Source organism: Sebastes fasciatus, chromosome 10 (genome assembly GCF_043250625.1).
Source record: "Sebastes fasciatus isolate fSebFas1 chromosome 10, fSebFas1.pri, whole genome shotgun sequence".
Lineage (NCBI taxonomy): Eukaryota > Metazoa > Chordata > Actinopteri > Perciformes > Sebastidae > Sebastes > Sebastes fasciatus.
The window spans coordinates 21,379,778-21,400,720 of record NC_133804.1 but is presented as its reverse complement, the minus strand read 5'-3'; the positions used below and the strand labels follow the sequence as shown (position 1 = coordinate 21,400,720).

General features: G+C 42.0%; 1 protein-coding gene across 1 annotated transcript; it reads left to right on the top strand.

The window, feature by feature from the left end:
* Positions 1-6,568: 6,568 nt before the first annotated feature.
* bicc2 (bicaudal C homolog 2) lies at positions 6,569-18,087 on the top strand. The gene is made up of 19 exons (XM_074648972.1): positions 6,569-6,976; positions 8,086-8,132; positions 8,485-8,554; positions 8,670-8,749; positions 8,976-9,137; positions 9,250-9,303; positions 9,527-9,742; positions 9,834-10,085; positions 10,253-10,384; positions 10,678-10,867; positions 11,638-11,771; positions 11,857-12,065; positions 13,093-13,198; positions 13,711-13,750; positions 15,508-15,671; positions 16,956-17,175; positions 17,272-17,438; positions 17,618-17,717; positions 17,812-18,087. The coding sequence occupies exons 1-19, from the start codon at positions 6,697-6,699 to the stop codon at positions 17,940-17,942; spliced, it is 2,754 nt and encodes a 917-aa protein (XP_074505073.1). The 5' UTR covers positions 6,569-6,696; the 3' UTR covers positions 17,943-18,087.
* Positions 18,088-20,943: the final 2,856 nt, after the last annotated feature.

The following is a 20,943-nucleotide window of genomic DNA, read 5'->3' as shown; positions in this document are numbered from 1 at the left end:
AACCAGCTTATAGATGCATTACCGCCACCTACAGGAGAGAGTGAGGAGCAGTAGATTGGAAGGAAAAATAAAATACAAAAAAAAAAAATAAAATAAAATAAAATAAAATAAATAAATAAATAAAAAAAAAAATAGAAAATAAAATAATAAATAGATAAAAATTAAAATTAAAATAAAACAAAAAATAAATTAAAATTAAAAAATTAAAAAAATTAAAAATTAAAAAATTAAAAAATTAAAAAATAAAAAAAAATAAAAATAAATGAATGAATAAATAAAATAAAATAAAATAAAATAAAATAAAATAAAATAAAATAAAATAAAATAAAATAAAATAAAATAAAATAAAATAAATAAAAATAAAATAAAACCCGGAAGTGTCTCAGGTGACGCAACCAAGCCCCCATTGGTTCATCTTATTCTTCTTCTGATTCTTTGGTGTTTATTGGTGGTTGGCAAACCAGTTTATAGGTGCATTACCGCCACCTACTTGACGGAGTGTGGAGCATCAGATTGGAAGGAAAAAAAAATACAAAAAAAAAAAATACAAATAAAAATAAAAATAAAAATAAAAATAAAAAATAAAATAAAATAAATAAATAAATAAAAAAAAAAAGAAGAAAATAAAATAATATCCATCCATCTTCAACCGCTTATCCGGGATCGGGTCGCGGGGGCAACAGCTCCAGCAGGGGACCCCAAACTTCCCTTTCCCGGGCCACATTAACCAGCTCTGACTGGGGGATCCCGAGGCGTTCCCAGGCCAGAGTAGAGATATAATCTCTCCACCTAGTCCTGGGTCTTCCCCGTGGTCTCCTCCCAGCTGGTCGTGCCTGGAACACCTCCCAAGGGAGGCGCCCAGGAGGCATCCGTGCTAGATGCCCGAACCACCTCAACTGGCTCCTTTCGACGCAAAGGAGCAAGGACTCTACTCCGAGTCCCTCACGGATGACTGAGCTTCTTACCCTATCTCTAAGGGAGACGCCAGCCACCCTCCTGAGGAAACCCATTTCGGCCGCTTGCACCCGCGACCTCGTTCTTTCGGTCATGACCCAACTCTCATGACCATAAGTGAGAGTAGGAACGAAGATTGAACGGTAGATCGAGAGCTTTGCCTTCCGGCTCAGCTCTCTTTTCGTCACAACGGTGCGGTAAAGCGAATGCAATACCGCCCCTGCTGCTCCGATTCTCCGACCAATCTCACGTTCCATCGTCCCCTCACTCGCGAACAAGACCCCGAGATACTTAAACTCCTTCACTTGGGGTAAGGACTCATTCCCTACCCGGAGTAGGCAAACCACCGGTTTCCTGCTGAGAACCATGGCCTCAGATTTAGAGGTGCTGATTCTCATCCCGACTGCGTCACACTCGGCTGCGAACCGATCCAGTGAGTGCTGGAGGTCGCAGACCGATGATGCCAACAGGACCACATCATCTGCAAAAAGCAGCGATGAGATCCTCAGCACACCGATCTGCAAACCCTCCTCCACCCGACTACGCCTCGATATCCTGTCCATGAATATCACGAACAGGATTGGTGACAAAGCGCAGCCCTGGCGGAGGCCAACCCCCACCGGAAACGAGTCCGACTTATTGCCGAGGATCCGAACACAGCTCTCGCTTTGGGCGTACAGGGATTGGATGGCCCTGAGAAGTGCCCCCCTCACCCCATACTCCCGCAGCACCACCCACAGTATCTCCCGGGGGACCCGGTCATATGCCTTCTCCAAGTCCACAAAACACATGTAGACTGGATGGGCATACTCCCAGGCCCCCTCCAGGATCCTTGCGAGAGTGAAAAGCTGGTCCGTTGTTCCACGGCCAGGACGGAATCCGCATTGTTCCTCTTCGATCTGAGGTTCGACTATCGGCCGAACCCTCCTTTCCAGCACCTTGGAGTAGACTTTACCAGGGAGGCTGAGCAGTGTGATACCCCTGTAATTGGCACACACTCTCTGGTCCCCCTTTTTGAAAAGGGGAACCACCACCCCGGTCTGCCACTCCTTAGGCACTGTCACCGACTTCCACGCGGTGTTGAAGAGACGTGTCATCCAAGACAGCCCCTCCCCACATAGAAAATAAAATAATAAATAGATAAAAATAAAAATAAAAATAAAACAAAAAATAAATTAAAATTAAAATTAAAATTAAAAAATTAAAAAAATAAAAAATAAAAAAATAAAAAATAAAAAAATTAAAAAATAAATGAATGAATAAATAAAATAAAATAAAATAAAATAAAATAAAATAAAATAAAATAAAATAAAATAAAATAAAATAAAATAAAATAAAATAAAATAAAATAAAATAAAATAAATAAAAATAAAACCCGGAATAAAACCTGTCACGAGATGTGATGGTGTGAGAGAGGAAGAGGACGAACCCGGATTTTTCTCAGGTGACGCAACCAAGCCCCGATTGGTTCTTCTTATTCTCCTTCTTATTCTTTGGTGTTTATTGGTGGTGGGCAAACCAGCTTATAGATGCATTACCGCCACCTACAGGAGAGAGTGAGGAGCAGTAGATTGGAAGGAAAAATAAAATACAAAAAAATAAAATAAAAAAATAAATAAAAAATAAAATAAAATAAAATAAATAAATAAATAAAAAAAAAAATAGAAAATAAAATAATAAATAGATAAAAATTAAAATTAAAATAAAACAAAAAATAAATTAAAATTAAAATTAAAAAATTAAAAAAATTAAAAATTAAAAAATTAAAAAATTAAAAAATTAAAAAAAATAAAAATAAATGAATGAATAAATAAAATAAAATAAAATAAAATAAAATAAAATAAAATAAAATAAAATAAAATAAAATAAAATAAAATAAATAAAAATAAAATAAAACCCGGAAGTGTCTCAGGTGACGCAACCAAGCCCCCATTGGTTCATCTTATTCTTCTTCTGATTCTTTGGTGTTTATTGGTGGTTGGCAAACCAGTTTATAGGTGCATTACCGCCACCTACTTGACGGAGTGTGGAGCATCAGATTGGAAGGAAAAAAAAATACAAAAAAATAAAATAAAAATAAAAATAAAAATAAAAATAAAAATAAAAATAAAAATAAAAATAAAAATAAAAATAAAAATAAAAATAAATTAAATTAAATTAAAAATAAAAATAAATAAAGCCCGGAAGTGTCTCAGGTGACCCAACCGAGCCCCCATTGGTTCATCTTATTCTTCTTCTGATTCTTTGGTGTTTATTGGTGGTTGGCAAACCAGTTTATAGGTGCATTACCGCCACCTACTGGACGGAGTGTGGAGCATCACATTGGAAGGAAAAAAAATACGCGATATGACGCGTTGATGAACATCAGCCTCCTTCAATCGTTAATAGGGGTATGAACTCCAGAATACGGGCCTGGTTTCAGGACAGCATGGTTTCTATTCCAGCAGCAACATTTTATTGGAGTAATTTTGTTAGTGATATTGACTGGAAGAAGGTTTTGTCCTTACTGCAAAAGTTCCTTCTAACAAACAAGATTGTTGAATTTAAGAAGAAGAAGAAGAAGAATTTTATAAGATTTATAAAAGAAATGGATCTATACTATCAACAATTTCTTCCTCACAAAACAAAAAATGCAATGAAAACAATGAATGCATGCAATATCTTTAAAGTTTTTAAGTGACATTATTGTCATACTCTCGGGTGGTCTTTTTTTCAATTTTTTTTTTAATTTAATTTTAGTTTTGTTTCATTTCTGTTGTCCTTTTCTGTTTGGTACAGCTCTTTGTTTATGTTTTCGTTATGCTTCTTCTGTATGTAAATGGTTTTAATGTTTTCTGCTGTTACTATGTATACTGTCATTTTGAAATAAAAAAAAATTAAAAAAACCAAAAAAAAACCCAGCCTCCTTCAATAGGCCTTGCAAGCCCCCAGGAAGATGGCCGGTCGTTGATCCAAGTGGCCCAAAAATACTTTTTCCCATAGACTTACATTTGGGCTATTATCATAATATTTTTATCTTGTAAAGGCGAGGGCTTTTTTTTATTTCATCTGTTGACGATATGTTTAAATAAATATTTAATTAGAGGTGGTGTTTGTGGGGCTACTTGGACTCAAAACCTCAGTTTATCTATACTCCTGGTATGGGCAGAACTTGTTCCTGATCTGTGTGTTGCAGGGCTTTCAGGACCCTGTGAAGTTTAAAGCTGAGTTAAAATTGAATGTGATGAAAAGGCTGTTATCTGTGCAGTATTACAAAGGAGCCAGTCTTACTCATACACCCCGACACTACCCTGTTTTTAAATATAGGCTCAGGTGTATATACAGTATATATAGAGGTACAAGCTGCATAAATAGGGTACTTAATCAACTCACCTTTTGCCATCAAAGCAGAGACTTCTTGCATCTGTAGCACTTCTCTCTCTTACACACTTTATCTGAGGACACATTACGTTTCTCAGGATTATAGATCAGTTTTTAGAGTAAATGTGAGAAAATTGTGTGTAAAATGTGAAATATGTTGTATTGATCTATCTATCTATCTATGTATCTATCTAGATGAATAGAGGATTCACTCATGGTTTCAGGGGATGATTTAGTAAACCGCCGACAGCTCATCAGTCACCCTGCAGGAAGGTTCGGCTTTTCTTTAGTCGACCCATGGATCAAACAGTGACGCACGCACCGACTCTTCCTGGAAAGACACACTCTTCCAGTCAGATGGGGCTAAACAGGGGGCTGGAGGGAGGAGATCTGCTGTTGTACCGTCAAATTAAACTTGGAATAATTCCCTCCTTGACCTGTTTCCATGGTGACACAGTCATCGTCTTTCACTTACCGTCCTCCTCGGGCAAATAAGTCTAGCCTGCAGTAGTTTTTAATGTTAGCAGGATCTCTGCTCTGCCAAATGATATTTGCTGATTCGCCTGGGGCCAAATTTGTCTGGGCAATATGAGTTGAGCTGGAAACAGAGTCCCACCAGGCTAGACTAATTGAGCAGTTTGTTTTTACCCATGTTTCAGTCTGTACTTCACTTCTCAAGTTTGGGAAATTTAAAGCAGAGAGGGGACTTAATACGTGCTAAACAGTTTTTGAAATCTCATTTGCTCATTTTTTTTATATATATAACTTTTAAACCATTTGTCACTGGAGTTCACAACTTTCTGGCTGCCTGTTTGTTCACAGATGAATGGGATTCCAGGCAGTGTGTGAAAACATAGTAATGGAGCTGGGTATTATTGAAGACAGCGAACTAAGTACATTTACTGAAGTACTTTCCTTAAGTACAATTTAGAGGTATTTGTTTCAGTCTTTTCATAAGATGCTACATTATACAGCTTTAAGAGTTCACATAAAAACAGACGATCAGCCTATAACACATTGTTAAACTGAAAAGCGGTCTCTTGTCATGTTTCAGATGTCTATGAGTTGAGAAAAAAGAAAAAGTCTCTCTAATATTTGACAGGTGCATCAGAAGAAAACAAAATTTCAATGAAAATGAAAAAGCTCTCATCTAACTCAAGTACTTTCTTTAAGTAAAATGTATAGGTATTTGTACCCTACTTCAGTACTTTCATTGGATGCTACTCTATAAAGCTATAGTTACTTTAAGAGTTGACATAACAATAAGCCTATAAAATACAACACATTGTTAAAGATTGATATCTGAAGAGCGGACTCTTGTCATGTTTAAGATGACTATGAGTTGAGAAAACTGAAAAAGAGAATATGTGACATCAGAGGCAAGCAAAATTTTAATGGAAATGAAAATACTCTTGTCTTAAATTAATAATTATTCCAGCAGTAAGCGAGACAATGTGCAGATGTCTTCGACTTGTTACTATAGCAGTTACACCTATTTGCCCTTTAAACCTCTCTGGTGTCCCCCTTTAATAATCTCACAACTCCTTAGGATGCTACTATTTGCATTAACATTCTAATATTGTAATTTATAATCAGTCACAGGGGGCATTTTATTGCAGAATAATATACTTTTACTTTTGATACTTCCAGGTTTTGAATGCAGGACCTTTACTCGTAACAGAGTATTTTCTTCCACCACTGACTGTTTTTGTAATTTTTTTTTTATCCCAAGCATTGTTGCAAGCTCCCCCTTCACACAAACACCACACACTCACGGCTGCCTGCGAAACACCCCTCCACTACCCTCACCCCGACCTCTGGAATCTCAAGCCGTCGTCCTTCTCATTCAGACGAAGGGGAGGGAGGGCAGACGTGGACGGATGTGCGGTGGAGCCCAACTGGATGACCCGTTTATTTTGTTAGCTGTGTGTGCTGGTGTGAGGATCTTTTTCAGGATGTGTGTGTGTGTGTGGGGTTGAAATGTGTATCATAGGCCTTCTAGATAGACTATCTATCCACATGATCTGGTGTCATTGAACTGAGGATTACAGAGGATTTGTTCAGAGCAGAGTTGTAGATTTTGTTTGTCTGTCTGGAGCCCCTCGAACAGAGAAGACATGCTTATAGCAAAGACTCTCCTTATACATCTGTGCACTGCAAAGCCACAGCGGCAAATCCTTCAAGCCTCAAACAGCTTGAGGAGAGAGAGATTTGTGTACTAAATTAAGTGAAGGGGGCGGGGGATTTAAAGAAAAGACACAGGGGGGGTGTTTCTTACCCCTCTCTCCCCTTTTTTCTCTCTCCCTGCTGGTCTCCTTGGTCACACACATCACATACACACATCCTCACACACACAAACACTGACGAGGGCTCAGTCCTGCTATGGCCACCACCATCACCGAGGAGGGCTCTCCGCTCCCGGCAACCATAGCACCCCAGCAGCCTGAATTGGAAACTAGCGTAGAACCCGGCTCAGCAACAGAAAAGCCTGAGCCCAGCAAGACCCAATGTGACAGAGAGGAAAAAGAGGATGAAGAAGAGGAGGAAGGGGGTGGAAGCTCTGTGCCGGGGCTGGAGAACGCAAGAGGGCAGAGTCTGGACCCGGAGTGGGTGGAGGAGAGGTTCAGGATCGACAGGAAGAAGCTGGAGAACATGTTGTATGGTGAGATGATCATATGGCACTGTTCATTCTAACATTCTTCTCTGTAAGCTGCTTTTTTCTGGAAGTTTCTGGATGCCAATCATAGCGTTATTATCATGTTATGGTTTATGTGTCTCGTGTGTGTGAGAATGGGGATGCAGATCCGTGTCCCCGTGTGCTCTTCCTCACAGCCTCCTGACCCTGTGTGCCTGTCAGGGCCTCCAGCTGGCTGCGTCCTTGTTGTCACCATCAGTGTTAACTGCCATCCACTAAACTCCTGTTGCTGTATCACCATGATTTATGACCTGCAATGGCTTATGCATTCAGAAGTCTTTTCTGCTATTATCATTCATGTCTGGGAAGCGGCGGTAACTGCCTCCGTTAGTTATCACTGCTTGGCAGGTTTATGACAAATGCCTCCCCTGTGTTACTGGGGAAACTCTTTCTGTGTGCGTGTGTGCTACGGCTGCAGATAGAGGCTGATGTTTGTCTGTTTGTCCTCACGCACATCTTGATGGGAAAGCTCCGATAACTGTGGGCTGTGGGCTGTTTATAATGTGTGTGCATGTGGGACTGTGCTTTTTTACGGCAGTAAATATTGTATCTTATCCCTTCAGGTGTTAACCTGTCAGACTGCACTTGAGACTTCACTCTGATAGGATTTTTTAAACAAATTCCTTCTTGATCTTGCAGTTGTTTTTTGATTTTTTGGTCAAGTGGGAGGTCTTTACGTCATCAAATACCATTGATGTGATTAGCTGTCTCTAGGCTAATTTGTGGTTGCCCCCCACCTCAACCACCACCACCTCCCTCCACCACACACTGTTCTCTTCCCATTCCTCAGCTCCGGCCAACGTAACCCATAGTGATGAGGGCGTTCCTGGGTCCCCCCCCCCCTTCGTACCCTGTAAATGTCACCGTGGAGCGATGGCCTTTTAAAATTGTTTATGTTCCCGCCGACCTCTTGTTCCAGTCGCTTGGCAAATCTCAGACAAGTCAACATTTAAATGTTGACTTTACACACACGCTTGATATTGAACACTTGTGCTGTAAACAGAGGGAATGAACGTGACAAATCACACCGCAGAAATGGCTGTTTTTTATATGTTTGCTTGCTGTGTGTCTTTCAGCTCCAAAGCATGGAGATGGTGAGACAGGAGAGGAGTTTTTTGAGAGAGTAAGTACTACACCGGGAAACATTTTGCTCATAACCAGAAGAGAATGAGGCTGCTCTCCTCAGTGAATGCCACTGATAATCATCAGTGCATAAAGCCTCCTGGTTAAATGTAGCTTAGCAATCAGTGAGAGCATCCCTTTCACCATTTTAACATTTGTTCCATACTCTGCACCCAGTGATTACTGGTTTTATGGATGTGATAATTGCAGTCTTTGAAATGCAAATGAGGCTTTGTATTCTCAGGTCGAAGGGATCTGCTGTGTGTCTGGATGTGTTGTGATTTGTGGCATACAATGAGAGCTCCTTCTTTTTTTTTTTTTCTCACCCTCTACTATTGTTTGTGCTTCCACAGGTGATGAGAGAAACTGACACTCAGGTGAAATGGCCGTCCAAGCTGAAGATTGGAGCCAAGTCAAAGAAAGGTGACAACATACACCAGTATTCTGTGTTTCGTCTCCTTCCTGTCGCAGATATTTACCATCGCCTATTTACTGTAATGTGTATATAACTTAAACTGAGCTCCTTTTTTCCATCTAGATCCACATGTCAAGGTAGAGGGGAAAAGAGCCAATGTTTCTGAAGCCAAAAAGAAGATACTAGAAGTGCTGGAAACCAGGGTGAGAGGCTCCGGTGCTTGATTTTCACAATTTGTCTGAACAGTTAAATGAACAACGTACTGATGATGACGGGCTTTTATACGTTTTTTACTTTGCTGCTGCTTCCTTGTATAAGAAGTTATCTGGAAAATCTTTTTTGGTATAAAGTTTTAGTTGCAGACTTTGGACATCTTAAGTATTGAAAAGTAATCTGCACAAATGACATGGCTCTTTATATAAATACCAGATCAACAAGGTGACTTTAAAGATGGACGTGGCCTACACAGAGCACTCCCACGTGATCGGGAAAGGTGGTGGAAACATCAAAAAGGTGATGGAGGTCACATCTTGTCACATCCATTTCCCCGACTCCAACCGCCACAACGGTACGGGAGAGAAAAGCAACCAGGTAACGATCTCGAATAAAGCAGCATTTTAATGAGCCACTAACTGCTGCTTCGACAAAAAACAATAAAACTAACTAATTTCAATATTCATTTTGTTTTTCCAACTTCTTCCAGGTGTCCATCGCTGGACCCATAGAGGGAGTAGAGGAAGCCAGGAGGAGGATAAGAGTGAGTGGTCAATGTACAGTCTGAGCAAAGATCAATTTTTATTTGTCTCAAAGCGTAATCTCTTCACTCCCGTCAAGACACAGCGATCAATAGAGTGATTAATAGAATGGCTGGCACAAAGAAGACAGGTGTATTTGTCAAAAAGCCACTGTCTGTCTCACATCTCTTTATTCCCCCTCCTCCCCATCACGCTTTGTTTTCCATCCTATCGTCCTTGTCCTAGGACCTGCAGCCATTGTCCTTAACCTTTGACCTCCCAGTCAGCCTGGTGCCCCAGGCTCTGCCAGATGCAGGCTCCCCACTCATCCAGCAGGTAGTGCAGACTCTGGGGGTCAGTGTGAGCTTCCGGGCCGTGCCGCCTCATCCTCAGGCGCAACCCAACTTCTATGAAAGCTGCTGCACCGTCTGGGGCCTGCAGGGCAACGCAGCTGCTGTCAAGGTTAGAGTGAAACAGTTTAGAGTCAAATTGAATCCCGTTCACACACATTAGAATAAGGTCTAATATGTATGTAAATATCATCACCTGGCAGAAGGCAACCTGCATCCTGATGGATCTGCTGCTGGGGTCAGAGGTCACAGGCGGCATAGTGAGCAGCCAGATGGATGTCACGTCCCAGCAGCATCTCTTCCTGTTGGGGCAGAATGGAGCTCACTTCTTGAGCCTCATGCACCAGACCCAGACCCAGATCATCCTACCAGACCTCAGCGCTCCTCAGAGCCCTCCGTCGCTGCTTATCCAGGGCAGCCCCGACGGAGTGTGTCTAGCTCAGCAGCAGCTCATGGTACGGCGGGGCGTTTTGGTTTTGTTTGAATTGTGCTAATGAACAATCCTGAGAGGCAGCAAATGCATTTGTTTTGTTTTTCTTTGTTTGCTTGCATGTGTAAAAATGTACTTTTCATTGTTGTTTTCTTCATCTTTTGGTAAATGTGTCTTTGTGTGCACATCTAGGACTGTCTGCCTGTGTGTTTGATGTTTGACATGCGTGAAGACGGGGAGGCAGATTCTTGTAAACTGGCTCAGATGATGCAAAACCTGGGAGTCTTCATTAGTGTCAAGCCCAAAGTAAAACAGACCAGCAAGGTATGACTTTATCAGTGTAGCGTTGCTGCTTTGTCCTTGTTAGAACCCCCTCCCTCCCATCTAAAATGAAATGGTAATTCTGTTGTTTTGTTGCCAACCAGTCTCATGTTTTTAAATTCACTTTCAAGACTACACTATAGCGCTTGCTTATTTCATACGTGCTGGTTTAAATAAGAAATGTCTGGAATGTTCGCTTTGATTTTGAATGCAAAGCTAGTCTCCCCTGTTTGTCTCATGAACTTTGGTGTGTTGAATACTGATGTTAAACTGATGTATTGGTGTATATTTACCAGTCAGTGGTGGTGAAAGGTCTGGAAAGGAACATCTCCTGTCTTTATGAGGCCCGCCGCCTGCTCCTCGGGTTGGATTCCTGTGAGACTGCCAAGGTAACCGAGATGACCCCTGACCCCATGCTAGCCGGCAGCGGGCTGACCCACTATTGGCTCAACATGTTGCTGCAGCAGCTTCGTCTCTCTGAGCAGGGTGAGCATGCACACATAATACTGCACGTACCTCTTGTGTTTCCCCCCATGTCTGGCTGCGTTTTATGCACACATTCAAAACATGCATACTTATGTTTCACATTGTGTCTGATGCAGTGGTAACATTTCATTTTACAGGTCTGCAAATGTCATGGTAATTAGGTGATAATTAGCAAGTAACCTATTTGAAATTTCTTTGGAATTACTGCCAAATTACCCCAATAATTACCTCAAAATGTATCAAAAATGACTTTATTATATCCTTTATATCCATGTCTGCTGATAATTAGATAATAATTAGCAAATCACCTATTTTAAATTTCTTAAAAAAACTCCCTGAATCATTACATTAGCTACCAGGTTACATTTATGTAGACAATAAGTCACACAATGGTGAGATTTGTGCCTGATCAGAAGTGTCTTCTATTAGTTTTGGTTTTCCACCTCCGATGAAGAGCAGCTCACAGCCGCTTCTCAAGCCTAAGGGCCCTATTTTAACAATCATATGCTATTTTAGCATATAATTATAATAATAATGTTTATAATAAAATCATTTTCAATATTTTTTTAAGGTAAATATTGGGGTAATTTGGCAGTAATTCCAAAGAAATTTCAAATAAGTTACTTGCTAATTATCACCTAATTACCATGAAATTTGCAGACCTGTAAAATGAAGTGTTACCGCTGTTTTTTTTTTGTTTCCCTGTTTTATTCAGTAGTATAAACTAATATGATCTTTTACTCACTATCATGTCCCCTCTTTTTGATCAGGCTCTGTGCCAGCTGCCACTCCAGAGGTGCTAACTGGCACTAAGTTCCGCCCCTCACCTCCACCAGGCCTCAGCCCTCACGCTGAAGAGGGGAGGACAGGACTGAAGGGAACAGACAGCCGGCCGCTGGAGAAGGTTTGTCACTGTATAGTCAGTCTGCTATCAGTACAAAACAAATCCTTCCTCAACAGATATCAACACATTCTCTCCTCTCCTTCAGATCCTAGAAAATGAGGACCAGTCTGGCCAATCAGAGGATGAGAGCTCTAAGATGGAGCTGATGTCATCATCTGAGGTGTGTGACACAGTCAGCAGCTTCAGCAGGGTGGGATTGATGGGACGGAGGGGGAGTCTCCAGGGTCCTGAGATTACCAAGGTTTTCGTCCAAGGGAGACGCCATTCCACAGGGCAGGCGCTTACGTCGTACAGGTGAGCATTCACTTGTTTTCATCACTTGTGATATCACTGTGTTGGCTTACATTAACTCCCTGATTTTTTTTTTTACAAAACGGTCACTATATCCTGACAGTAGTGCATGAGACAGGTAATCTTTAAAAAAATCATGTGCCTCTTTGTCCTCCGCTGCTCCTGACGGCATCTGCAGGATTTCACAGTTGCCCGGCCGTCCAGCTTCCATCTATGAGAGCCGTCTGTCAATTACTCGCAAAGTCCGATCAAACGGTCAAACTAGGCAGCGCTGATCAAATATGAATCAATATTAGTTACCGTAATGCCTATTTCTCGCTTCAAATGTTTTCAGAAACATCTTGTAGTGTGCTGTTTAGCTGTAAAATGAGAAAGTTTGTGACCCCCGCAGCCATGTTGAGATCTGTTGAGGAAATACCAAGCACCACCCACCAGCCGGAGCACAGCCAATAGGAACGCTCTCTCTCTGAAATGACTTTTTTAAAGCCTGAAAACAGAGCCAAGAGGAGGTGCAGAAGTCTAGTTATCTCTAAGAACTCTTGAGTTACAATATGCTGAAAGGTTATTATAGATTTTTTGCTCAATGATGCCAAAAATATTCTGCCTACCCCCACTTTAACTTAAGGGTAATTCAAACCAAAACCCATAACCAAGTCCTAACCATAAATATATATGGTTGACCTTGTGGGGATTTTGTCCCCAAATGGAACATGAGTTCACTTGCATATGCCACATCTGGTGAAAATCTACAAATCTTGCTAACAAAGAAAAAACAGTTAGAGAAAAGAAACTTCGTTGACCTCATCTAGTCTCTGTCATTTTCTCGTTCTCTGGATAAAAAAAAACACAGTTTTAATGGAGCAGCTCTCCCTTAATAAAACCCATAATTATATCTTTGAAATCCTAATTGCTGCTGCTGGGAAAGAAAGTGTTGATATGCTCTTAAATGTTGGAAATAGCCATCGCAGTATAACCTAACCTTGTCTTTCCATCTGTCTGTCTGTGTGTGTTTGTCTCCTGAATGTGCCAGATTGCTGAACGCAGAGATGGATGTAGGGAGGAGTGAGCGGAGGAACAGCCCGAGGAGAGATGTGATGCCGGCTCAGGATGTTCGCGGTGACTCATCCAAGGATGAGGTGAGGAAAAACAGGAATTGTAGGTCTCTGCTTCCTCACAAAATGATGCACTGCATCTATGGACAACCTTATTTGGCGACAGCTAACTCTCAGTGGAGTGTTTTTGAAGCCCTGAAAGACTTTTGACACTGAAGGTGTTATAAGGGGAGCAGGGTGAATGTGAGAGAGAAGACTTAACGCCTTCAACTGTTTTGTTTTTTTACATCAAACTGTAGATAGATTGAAACTAGCAGGAACATTTTATTTGTGATGTTGTGTGACCTATTGATTTGCACATCCCTGACCCCGGTGCAATTTGATTTTGAGAATCGATTTCTGTGCTTGCTCGGTTCCCTTCTTATTTGTCATCTCTCACTCTTAAAGGTTACTGAGCGGAGGATTAACAAGTTTACCGCCACAGCCGCAGCAGGAAGTGTTAGGTTCCCCCTGCCTGTGCTCAGTAGCAAGAGAAAAAATAATTTGATTTTATGCATTATTTACCTACTCTATTATTTCCTGATTGTGCTTTGCAGGATTATGACTATGAGAGGAAGAAACTGCTGGCAACCAGAGGTTAGTGCTCCTAAATGTTTAATATTTCTACTGTGGATTCAAGAGCTCTGCACAGGCTTCTGCAGCGACAATTAGGCCACTGCTAAGCAAACATTTCTTTCTTTTATTGATCTATAGTTGCTGCATAGATATATTAAAAATGAATTTTGCAGGGGAATTTGGCCCAACATACGTACTGTATATTGTTGTTTTTGCTCGTCAAACAGCCACCTCTATACAGCCAAGCTGTTGTTTTTGGAGCTGAACTGGGAACAGATTGGAACAGTGCTTTAACTGAGCTCCTCCAACAACACTAAATCAAGGGATTTATTTAGTTTGCTGTAAAAGTGCAGAAGTTTTTCGGTCATATTGATGAGAAAACACGATTTAATGTCACATGATTATCCAGGATGAAGTAGCTTATTTAGTTTATTCAAGTATGTTATGGAGGCAGCACATTAATATCCCGAGCAGAGGCAGGCTTTCGATAGAGGGGGCTCATTTCAGCGACGCTCACTGCCAAGACAACTGATGAAGGGGGCCTGTTTTATGGGTTGCACTGTGCCAAAGTTATAATAGAGTAGCACTGGCACTCCTACTTAATTCACACGGGGCCGATGCACAATGCAGACAACACACACATACATGCAGACACTGTTGTGTATGCGCCCTCATACTGTACACTCACACACACACACAGGAAACAGTGCATCATCCATCATGCAGAATGAGAGATACTGGGAAGATCTGCAGCCAAATGGTACTAAATTCCCACAGTGTTGCTTTATGGGATTATGAATTAGCAGTTTGAATGGGCCATCTGCCTCACAGTCATTAAGACACCCATATGCCAGTATATGAATAGGACATTTACTCACACAAACACACACATACCACACAAGTGACAACCCACCAGCTATAATCCTATTGATATCGCACTCTTTGGAGTGCTGTTACAGGTTTTTTTTTTAATCACACATTCACACATGGATCGTACTGCCAGAAGAGGCCCAGGGTCACTTGTTTGTCATTTGAGAGTGTGTATTCGTCTCAGCCTCGGCAATTTGAGTTTTATTAAGCATGCCACAAGCTGGCAAGGAGAGGCAATGTTCATGATTCATTATTTAACACCTGAACCCAGCATGTCCAATTCACACTATCACAGGAGACGTGGAAAACCTGCAATGCATTTGTGACAGGCGGACTGAAGCGAAATGCAATGCTGTGAGCTTCAAAAAGTAGCAGTGTGAATTCATTTTTTTAAACTCATTTTCTGAAAGTGTGTGCTCATTCAAATATTTCTCCTTAAAGCTGCCACAATCCATATTTCTAAATTAACAATGGATCAAATGAGTAATGTGAAAAGTGACGTTCGTAGTGTCAAATCGAAAAGTTATCAGAATACTTTTACAGCCTTTCAGCTCATTGTTTTGGTTTTATGTAACTTTAATGTTTTAATTCCCTTACTAAAAAGAAGTCTATTCAAGTGTGCTATTAATATTTTAAACTTAAAATAAGAGATACTTTCACTTTACTTTGTATGTACTGCAAAACAGCTGAAAATTATGGAATTATATTCCCCAAGTGGCCAGAAACACAACCCTAAAATGAACGCTAATATCACTCCGTGTCTGCTCAATGTGTAAAACTAATACGTGAGATGACAATATGTCAGTGTCGCATTTCCAGCTTGCCCCTAAGATGTCAAACAAATCAGTTAATGCAGGTTTTAAGTCTGTATTTCTGTTCTCTGTGTGTGTTTGTATGTGTTGTGTCAGCCATGCAGAGGACGCCTGTGGTCACAGAGGTCCAGACGCCCACAGACACCTGGAGTGGCCTCGGCTTCTCCAAGTCCATGCCAGCCGAGGCCATCAAGGAGCTACGCAACATCAGCCGGCGCAGCTACAAACCCTACCTGAGCATCAGCAATAGCCAGCAACAGGTACAAATGAGCAACACGCTAACTTAATGTCTACTTTAAACTTCCAGCATGGTTCATTTTGATTGTTCATTTTAGCCTGAGGCTTGACTTTTGCTGAACTGGCTGAATTCTTTTGAGCTGCCAAAGCTGTTTTTTTTTTTGCAATGTGATAAAACAAGCACCCCCATTGCGGCCCACTAATACACTCTCATTTATAGCTATTGCTCTCTAACAGTTAGAGCATTTATCTCACTGTGTGGTAAGCACTGCCAATTTCTACGCTCAATTACCTGGGGTCTGATAGCATCGCCTCAGTCAGCACAGCCACTCCTCAGCAACCTGTTTACCTGAGCTGTTTCAGCTCATCTCCCCGGCTCTTTAAAAGCCTCCTGAACGGCAGCTCTCTGACTGCTCCGTAGCCTGTGAGGGAGAAACAGACTCACTTATGTTAATAAGAGCAAGAGGCTTTCCTCCAATAAGTTCAATTTTCTTCTGAGACCCAGGCAGCTGGGGGGAAGCATTCGCTATTCTCACCGCATTGATAATTTCCAGTGAGAGACTATAACGGATCAGCCAACGGGGGTAAATGAGCTTTCTTATAAAATCTTTGGATCCAGTGGCAGGGGAGAAAAAAATAAAAGAAGCACCAGCAGCATGCGATGGGGCACCAGCAGCATGCGATGGGGCACCAGCAGCATGCGATGGGGCACCAGCAGCATGCGATGGGGCACCAGCAGCATGCGATGGGGCACCAGTGCGCAGAGAGTTTACTAGCATGTAGGGCAGTACGGCTGCATCATGTTTTCTACATTTTAAGGCCACCCTGGAGGGCACTTCATCCCGATTTCTCTACTGGAAGAGCACTCTAGCGGGCACATTATCATGTTTTTTCCACTGGAAGGGCACCATAGAGGCCACTTTAACATGTTTTCTCCATTAAAGGGAACCCTAGAGGGCACTTTATCTTGTTTTCTCCACTGGAGGGGCACCCTAGAGGGCACTTTATCATGTTTTCTCCATTTAAGGGCACCCAAGAGGGCACTTTTGCAGTGTTTTTTTTTTTTTTAAACATAGCGGTGGTTGCCCCCCACCAGTGTTCTATGTGATCTATGGATGTGTTATATCCACTGAAACACTCTCCACACAAGAGAATGTGATCACTTGTAACCGTTTGTCCTATGTCCTCTAGCTCTGACAAAGCAAAGAGAGATCAGACAGAAGTACAAGGTGCTGCTGTGAAATGTTCGCAGATGAAAGAAACACGAGTTAATATTTAATGCCGTTACAATGTCTGTCTCCTTCTAGTCGTGGGCTGCTCAGATGGGAAAGGTGTACAATGGGAGCAGCCGTGAGAACTGGAGGGACAGACGTGGATCCACATCTACATCCTTTCCTGTCTCTTCCTCTTCCTCCTCCTCCTCTTCCTCCTCCTCCCCCTCCTCACCCCCGTCTACTTTCACTCCATCCACCTCCGCCTTCCCCGCATTCACATCCTCAATGAATAGAAGCAGAAATGACAAACCCTGTAAGTGTGTTTTTTTAAGCTCGCCGGAACAGATTGCGTCACTTTCTCTCTGCCACCTTTGACCCTTCCCTCTGAACTTTGACCTTTGATGTCTAGCGGAGAGCTTCCCGAGCAGCAGCAGCTACTTTGAAGGTGTGTGCTCATCGAGGAGGGCCTCAACGTGCAGTCAGCGGAGCCCTTCTCCACAAATGACAGATGACCTGCCTGAGCTGCTCAGCCAGCTTGGCCTAATCAAATACATTGATGTGTTTGAACAACAAGAGGTACTTTCAATGAATCCTTCTCTGATGCAAACTTAAAAAACAGTTATTAGTGTGTGAAAATACATTTTCATCATCACTTACACATGCAACACGCTGTGTGAGTTAACTTGAAACACAAACAAAAGCGTTATGCATCACGAATGAGCATTATGACGCAACTGCTATCTGTATTCATCCAGATTGACTACCAGACATTCCTCACTCTGTCTGATGAAGACCTGAAGGAAGTGGGCATCTCCACCTTTGGAGCCAGACGCAAGATGTTATTGGCAATCTCAGGTGAGGATCTGACGTCCACCATCTGCTAACACGGTCGGTGGCGCTCGGCCCCCTCTCGTGAAAATGATTAAGTTATTTATCTTCCTATATGCAGACCTGAACAAGAGCAAGAGGAGGCTCTCAGACACACCCGCGGTGAAGCCCGGCTACCTGGAGGGTGGTGCTAGTGGTCGACTACCGCGCATCATGGATCTAGAAGTTGCTGCTCAGAGTAATCGCTGGTGAGAGGAGACGCTAGCCAGCTCTGAGCTCCATCTGACCGACGTGGAGCTGTTCAGCCTCTAAAAAAAAGTATACAGTGATGCCAGTGCAGAGGTCAAATATGCTTGTTATTCACCATAAATGGATGAGCATGAATGTAAACATTTGAGTCCAGTGCCTTTTACTCTACAGCCATGCCCCAAAGCTTTTTATACAAAATCAAGACAAGGAGGTCTTCCCTTCCAAACCTCTGATTCTACAAGGAACAAACTGGATGAAACACAAATGACTGTTGATCCTTTGTGGTGTCTTTTATCATCATAAAGTGCCTTTCTTATGCAAACTATAACTTCTATGCTTTCATGTGTTTAAGCCTGTGTTAACCACTACATTTATGCAATTGTAAATAGATATTTACAAAAAAAAAATGACATTATACTATGATAGTCACTATAAATAAAATGTTGCTGTCAAGGTTTATCCATCTAGACTGTATTTTTGTGGCCTTTCATGCTTTTATTTGAGGAAATGAGGGGAGAGTTGGAGAGAAATGGTGAATGACCACACTCATTCATACCAAGGGGGCATTGCAATTATATGGTCAGCGCCTTAAAGCCCCAAGCCACCAGGGTACCTCTCAGAGCAGCATTTTTAAAAGCATGTGTAACCAGCTGTAGTGTGAACTGGTCCTATCCTCAAAGCCAGGATCAAACCACCAGAGGGCACTGGTGTCACACACTGTGCTCATAAATTCAAGTCACATTTGTGTTGCATGAAAAATAATGGACTTGTTTCAGGAAGAAACACGGCGACAACAGCATTAGAGCTCCTGGTGGACAAGGTGGAGCCGCAACAATCAGATAGGGAGAAAAATGAATTAGAAAACCCAAATAGGTAAATGCATTTCTTGGTGCGAGGGTAATGTGACACGTCTTTTAATGTGGTTTGGTCTCGCCTGACTGCTCACCTGAAAGTTCCAATTTAAATTATCGCTGTTGACAGGAGTGAAGCCACTGGAACCGCTTATGAGTTGTTTCCTGTTTAATTTATTTAGCAGAGGGGCTACACCCAGCAATTTAGTGCTATCGGAGGGACCTCACTGGCAGAGTGTTAACGAGAACGGGTATGATCTCTCTCCAAATTTGCAAATTTGGAATAGTGTCGTTGGTTACCACGTCGAAGCGAATGATCCAAGAATCCTCCACCGGGGGGCACGAGGGGGTCTGATCTGTTCAGGCGCTCACCGAGCTGGCTATGGTGCCGCGGCAGCCAAGCATGAAAGAGAGTGTGAGTGGAAGTGGTGGGCTGTGACAGATTAGGGAGAGATGATCCCTACTTATTACAATGTCTGTGCCAATTACATAGGCAGGCTTTAGACCAGTGATCCTCAAATCTGGTCCTCGGGCCCTGGAGCACTGCTGGATTTCTTTTCTGTCAGGTAGTTAATTGCGCTCCCCTGTGGTTTGCGCGTCTAAATCGGTCCTTGATCGCACAGCTAGAACGGAAACTACCTGGGAGAACCAACAGCACTCTGGACCCTGAGGACTTTGGGGAGCCACTTGGACTTTTCTCCTGCTGAAGAGGCAATTTTGGCACATGGCTGGGCTATTTCCAGCTTGGTCTTTTTCCATCTAAACTTCTCAGTGTTAAGAAGATGCTGTACAAGTTAAAGCTTTATATTACAGGAGATGGATTTGAGTGAGTAAAGATGAAAGTTTTAAAGCTGCTATAATCACTATTTTCATATTAATAATGGATCACATGACTCATATTGATGAACCCACAGTTAATTATTTCCAAACTGCAGTTCCACTCAGCATTAAGGAGCGCTTCAGTAACTTTCGGTTTATTGTTTTGCTTTCATGGCCCGCAACTTTACAGTTTTGCTTGATTCTCATGGCTCTCGTCAGTGTAGCTTTCAGCCACAGCAGGCAGGTGTTTTAGTTGTTTTATGCTACCTACTCAGGCAGACACAGTTAAACGACTAGTATAGTGGAGCATTGAGCAGTTAAAGAACCAGAACACAACTCAAAAGAACTTATAATGTTGCTGTCATCTTAAAAGGTGATGATACTGTATGTCAGCGTTGTATACAGCTTGTTTTTGCTGCCTCCAAGTGGTCAAAAAATCTGATGAAGGGAAGATGGAGAATGGTGTACTGGATATGAGTTGTGCAATGTGTTTTGAGTTAGATAGAAACTCACACTGTTCTGCACCTCGCTATGTGTGCGTTCTCAAAGTTCAAGTAAAAGACATCTGTAGACTTCTATAGCACACTGATAACTAAACGCAAACAACAATATCTCACGTTAAATGACAACTTCATCAAGCCGCTCCATTTTGTCTAAAAAAAAAGAACCACCGATTGTATAAAAAAAATAAACTGCCACCAAAAATGTCAATACTTTGGTATTTGGGACTTTGGACAGAGCCAGGCTAGCTGGTGGCGGCTTCATATTTACTGAACAAACAAGAGAGTAGTATCAATCTTCACATCTAACTCACAATAGGAAAGATAGGTTTCCTTTAAGGTGTGAAAAGACAAGGGGAGACACCTGTAACATACCGCTAACGCCCGCAGACGCAGCTTCAGTGAAAGGAATAACTGGAAGTCGGGCCCATAATTCATGCAAGGTAAGGAATAAAGGGGATGCAATGCAGGCAAAAAAGCAGCAGACGCTGCACGCGCTGAAAGATGAACGAATGAGACGTTTTCTGTGCAGCTTTTGTGATGCAGCCTCATGACAGAAGAAGAAGAAGGTCCCAGGATGATTATACACCCTCCACAGCCTCTGGCATAATTTGATGCACATAGTTAAGCCCATTGTCTATTGTATCTGACAGAGTCGGTTGTGAACTGCTGAATAGGCTGCTTCAAGACAGAAGATTCGGTCGTCCTTTTAGCCTCCGATTGTTGTTACAATGTGTTTTCAAAGTGCTGAGCGGGCTGTTTCAAGCCAGTGGGGTCAGTTGTTCCCATTAGCCAGTGATATTACAAAAACACTCATTAAGCTTTTATGTTCTT

Coding starts and splice junctions, on each gene's coding strand:
- bicc2 (XM_074648972.1), top strand. CDS start 6,697: ATGGCCACCACCATCACCGAGGAGGGCTCTCCGCTCCCGGCAACCATA. Junction 8,555..8,669: donor TGGAGCCAAGTCAAAGAAAG/GTGACAACATAC, acceptor TTTTCCATCTAG/ATCCACATGTCAAGGTAGAG. Junction 11,772..11,856: donor ACAGCCGGCCGCTGGAGAAG/GTTTGTCACTGT, acceptor CCTCTCCTTCAG/ATCCTAGAAAATGAGGACCA.